At 35.7% G+C, this 5116-nt stretch overlaps 1 protein-coding gene across 1 annotated transcript; it reads right to left on the reverse strand.

Moving 5' to 3' along the window:
* Window positions 1-2886: 2886 nt before the first annotated feature.
* On the reverse strand, window positions 2887-4771 carry LOC143623063 (protein DEHYDRATION-INDUCED 19 homolog 6-like). The gene is made up of 5 exons (XM_077094054.1): window positions 4610-4771; window positions 4402-4544; window positions 3920-4002; window positions 3237-3488; window positions 2887-3036 (listed from the first exon to the last, which is right to left on the reverse strand). Exons 1-5 carry the CDS (start codon window positions 4683-4685, stop codon window positions 2928-2930), a joined length of 663 nt encoding a protein of 220 aa, XP_076950169.1. The 5' UTR covers window positions 4686-4771; the 3' UTR covers window positions 2887-2927.
* Window positions 4772-5116: the final 345 nt, after the last annotated feature.

The following is a 5116-nucleotide window of genomic DNA, read 5'->3' on the forward strand; positions in this document are numbered from 1 at the left end:
TTAATTGAGATGCTATGATATGTTGAATAGAGTAATCTTTCAAGTAGAATTCTGTCTTGATGAAACTAGCTGCTGAACTTTGTGAAAAATACATGAAACGTGCTAATTGCTAGATAATTGTTATGTTTTGACCAATTTGCCCTTGCGGGGAGTAATTGCTAGTAATGTACACTATTAATACTTGACACGTAAATAATTGTTCACAACATGTAACTTATCACAAATGTGCTTGTTAAGTCACACACGAGTCACAAACGAAACACGAAACATATTTTGTGCATAGGAATTATGTGTCGGGTCTAGAGACGCGATAATAGTTCCGACTCTTAGAAAATCTCCTTGTTGTTTTAGAACGCTAGTGAGAGTTTTCTGCGACGCGCATCACTTGAGTGACTTGTTTTTGGGAATTCTTCGCAAACAGTGAGTTTCACTTTCCCCTTTTAACTCTTTAAACGTTTTTCACTAGGGGGAGAATACATACTCCGAAACACTTTTAGATTTTGTTATTAGATTATATATCACTTGTAAAGGCTAAGTGGCAAACGAAACAACTGAAGTCCTACACATCGAACCGTTTAATATTGGATAATAGCGAGTCACTGTTGAGTAGTACTACTGGGTTTGACAAACCCCACCCAACGCTAAGCTCGACTGGAGGTCGAGTGGGTGTAATTTTGGCTAACACATTACCATGGTCGGGATAGACCTAGTGGCAAGGCACATGATAAACAGTCAGCTTCGGTGTCGAACACTTAGTAATACTTGTTTTATAGGCTAGCTACCTATAGATATATAATTGATTTAACACTATCTGGTAACGCAAAACGCTAAACGCTTTATTTTATATAAACTTGTGAACTCACCAACCTCGTGTTGACACTTTTAGTATGTTATTCTCAGGTAGCCGAGGCGGGCGCGCGGTATAGGATCATGCATTACTTTGAACGCTTTTGTTTATGCAAACTTGTTTTTAAACTGTTATTATTAATTGGGTTTTTAAGTCGTCCTGCGTTACGCAACACTTGGTTTATGGTTTTACGCTTCCACACTTATTTACACTTAACTGTTTTCGTGGGTTGAAAGCTTTATTTACGGTTTGATTATAACTAATGATTCTGATCCTGTTAGTTCACACCCTCTGACGGTAAAACTCCGTTAGTGGATTTTGAGGGTGTGACACAACAAGAGTTCTCGGCCTCTTAAGAGTTTTCGATCAAAACAGTGTTTTCGGTCACGAGATTCGGCTGAGTTCTCTGCCTTAGAGTTCTCGGCCAGTTGGTGTTATGTTGTGGGCCTGGCCCAACTAGGCCCACAAGCCAAAATGAATAGTAGCCTGAGTTAACTAGTTGGACCATCTATATAAGTTAAACAAATGAGCCCAACTTAGAAAGTGTGTTGGTTAATTAAAATACCAACTTAGATAATTATACGGTTAATTAATATGTATATATTTAACAGTTAGCCGGGCACAGTTAAAGAAGGGATTAACCATTAATGGCGAGCGTAACAGGATCCAGGTGAGTTTCTAACCCCATTCCTTGTTATGTTTTTGGGGTTGTGTGCATACTCGATATGTTTGTTAATATACTTGTCCTAAGTGATAAGTGTATGCCTTATGTGATGATGTGAAATGTAGGAATGATTGCTTGTTGGTACGTGAACGATCTTCGGATATTGCACGTATTGTCAGGTTGTGATGCTATGTATAATGTATGTATGTTATGAATGCTTATATGTATGAATGTGATAAAGTTAATAAAAGAAGGAAATGTATGGTTGTATGGTAACGAAGAGGGAACTGGGCCCTAACAATACTCGAGGTACGATGTATGGTTGTATGGTCACGAAGAGGGAACCGGGCCCTAATAATACTCGAGGTATGATGTATGGTTGTATGGTCACGAAGAGGGAACCGGGCCCTAATAATACTCGAGGTATGCTGTATGGTTGTATGGTCACGAAGAGGGAACCGGGCCCTAATAATACTCGAGGTATGATGTATGGTTGTATGGTCACGAAGAGGGAACCAGGCCCTAATAATACTCGAGGTATGATGTATGGTTGTATGGTAACGAAGAGGGAACCGGGCCCCAATAATACTCGAGGAAGGAGGGAATCGAACCTTACTAATATTCGAGAACTAGGGAAACGAACCCTACTAATATTCGAGGAATGAGGGAACCGGGCCCTAATAATACTCTAGGAAGGAGGGAACCGGGCCCTAATAATACTCGAGGAAGTAGGGCGTAATGCTCTTTATAACGTAAGATATGAAAGTATGAAAGTAAAATAAAAGTATGAACGGAAGCATATAAGTATGTATGTATTGTATGATTAAGTAGAACTCACTCAGCGTAGCTGACTTTTAGTATTCACGCAGATGAGTAGGATGAGGCAGCTCGCTTAAGGGGAACAGCTGGCATTGAATAAGAGGCTGGCATCGGAAGACCCAAGACTTTTATTTGGTTATGTTTTAAAAACAGTATGTTTATTAAGACAAGTTATGGATTATTATGTATGTTTTATGAAAGTTTTTTTATATTCCGCGTATGTTCTAATTAACTCTGATATTTAAAACTGTGTGTAAATCCAACGTCCAAAGTGAGGCACCGGTAACGGGGCCTTACAAATTATATGTGTTTACTAGACGGTTTTTATATTTCCACCCGTAGCGCCAGCGATCAATAACCTAATATAAATCATAAAAGCATTAAAAAGTAAAGTATTTGTTAAACAAAGCAGCAATATGATGAGAGATCATTCAATAGACATATCCAACAATAAATTTATTTAGAACAATACTAAAGAAGATAAATGTACTTCAAATTTCTTGCGGTCAAATTCAAAGAAAAAATAAAACTTTCAAAAGTATGAAATTTTCTTTTACTAATCAGTTTGCATACCTCCAATAGATTGCATGGAATCTTCTAGAAGTTGCCACCAAACATTGTGGACAACAGCATCCCTTGCACAAAGTCGCATCTTCTACTACTCTCTTCTTTGTCTTTAATTGATAACGGGGTTGACTCTCTCTCTCTATATATTCAGACATAATAAAAATAACTCAAATCATGTCTATACGTAAAACTAAACAATTTGTTTAGCAAGCCGGTTATAATGTTAAATAACAGTTTTATGTATTATAGTTAAAGCAATATGTATACGTGTTTTTACGATTCTAGCATACTTGTACATAAAGTTAAATACGCATTGAACGATAATGCATAGAAAAATACCTTTCACGAACATTCTTGCTTGTACTTTTTCTCAAAACCGTTGGATCTGTTAAAGATTGGGATATATTGATACCAAGATCATCACCCATTGGCAAAATAAACGAAGATAATAATGGATCAGGTGCTGCATTGGCTGATGAAACCACATAAGACCTTCCAAATTTAGACTGCAAATTTGCTTCTCTAAGTTCCGTCCTTAACAATGAGAGCAATGAAATAGAACCCGTTTTTCTCGATTTCTGCTTACCATGCGTTTAAGTATTGGTTAAGGATTAAGTTCATATATATCGTACTCAGTATTTCCCACAAATAGCAAAGCTATAGTAGGGTACTCAATGATGCAGGTGCATTATAGGGGATTGAAATCTTTTAAATTATTAGTTTATCTTTTATTATTTTTACGTTTATCTCGTTTCCATGTTTATCTATATTCCTTTGTTTAGTATAAATAGGGTGTTAGGGTTTATTTGTTAGTTAGTTTTTGATTAAGTTTGATATTATAAGAACATTGTTCTTTGAACCTTTGGTTCGTTTATTCGTCTTTGATTAATCATGAGTCTCTCGAGCCATTGATCGCTTTCAAAACTGCATCACTCAAGTTCATATATATATATACAACCTAAATATATAATATTTATAGTTCGCACTTTTAACCCACAAAAGTTAAAACCAAAAGAAAGGATATCTTAAACAAGTTTCCATGATGTAGAGTTATATGTGTTACAATGTCTAAGCCCACAAACCTCACCCCACAAACTGGACACACCTGCAAAAGTCAACATATGACTTATTAGAGATTTCATACGATGCCGCCGCTAAAAAACACCACTGATATGTGAACCAGACACCACTGACGTGTCAAACAAGCCGCATGGTCATACAGCCTGTATGAGACATATGAGAAGACAAAATAATGGTTACATGGAAGGGCGAAATCATACGACGAAATGAGGACATGATCACGGACAAAGTCATACGCTTGTATCACCCTTTCTTCGTCCTATCATATTGCCTGTATAAAACTCCTTACATCTTTTTCCCGAAATTTTAGCAATTTTCATTTAAATATCATGAAATTGTTATAGAATTAATTACTTAATTTGGGGATTTCTATTCATCAACCTAATTTTGGATTTTGAAACAGTATGATCATATACATGCATACCCCATTCATGGCATCAAGAGGATGTTCATCGCCGATATGACAACACAAACCGCCTAAATCAAAATAATCGCTACAAAAGGGGCATTGAAACTCCTCTTGGGTATCATTATCCGCCTCGATTTCCTCGAATCCCATGAACATATCTGCATATATTTTAATGATTTCAATTTAGACGCATGATGAAACTAACAAACATATAATGGTTTACCGGAAGATCGTGATTTAAGAGCGTATTGATAACGCCTTGACGATGACAGCCGATCAATCCATGAATTAGCATCCATGTTGAAAAGGGTGAATAAAGGTTATGGAGGAGCAAGACTGTTTTTATTATTGTGGTTGTTTTTTCCAACGAAAGAGGAGGAAGAGAGGAAATGGATGCTGGGAGATAGATAATAAAGGATTAAAGCCGTTATAAACCATCGTTGTAAATGTCATTATATTTTATATTATGTGACTTATTATTTAAATCCACACCTTTATGGAAAATTTTCAAATGTGTTAATTTTCGTTTAATCTAATCTATATATATATACTAGTTTTTATCCCTCATATTACGGGGGTTGTTTTATATTTTTTGTTTTAATATTTATTTACTTTTTAAATTTATATTTTTTTTATTGTATGAAAGTTAATAATATACTTATGGTTTGATGATAAATTGTTTCATAAATAAATGAGATGTTATAACCCGATTTAAAAGCTATATGGTTTT

Source organism: Bidens hawaiensis, unplaced genomic scaffold (assembly GCF_021521415.1).
Source record: "Bidens hawaiensis isolate Kalapana, Puna unplaced genomic scaffold, B.hawaiensis_p1.1 tig00003270_1, whole genome shotgun sequence".
NCBI classification, from domain to species: Eukaryota; Viridiplantae; Streptophyta; class Magnoliopsida; order Asterales; family Asteraceae; genus Bidens; species Bidens hawaiensis.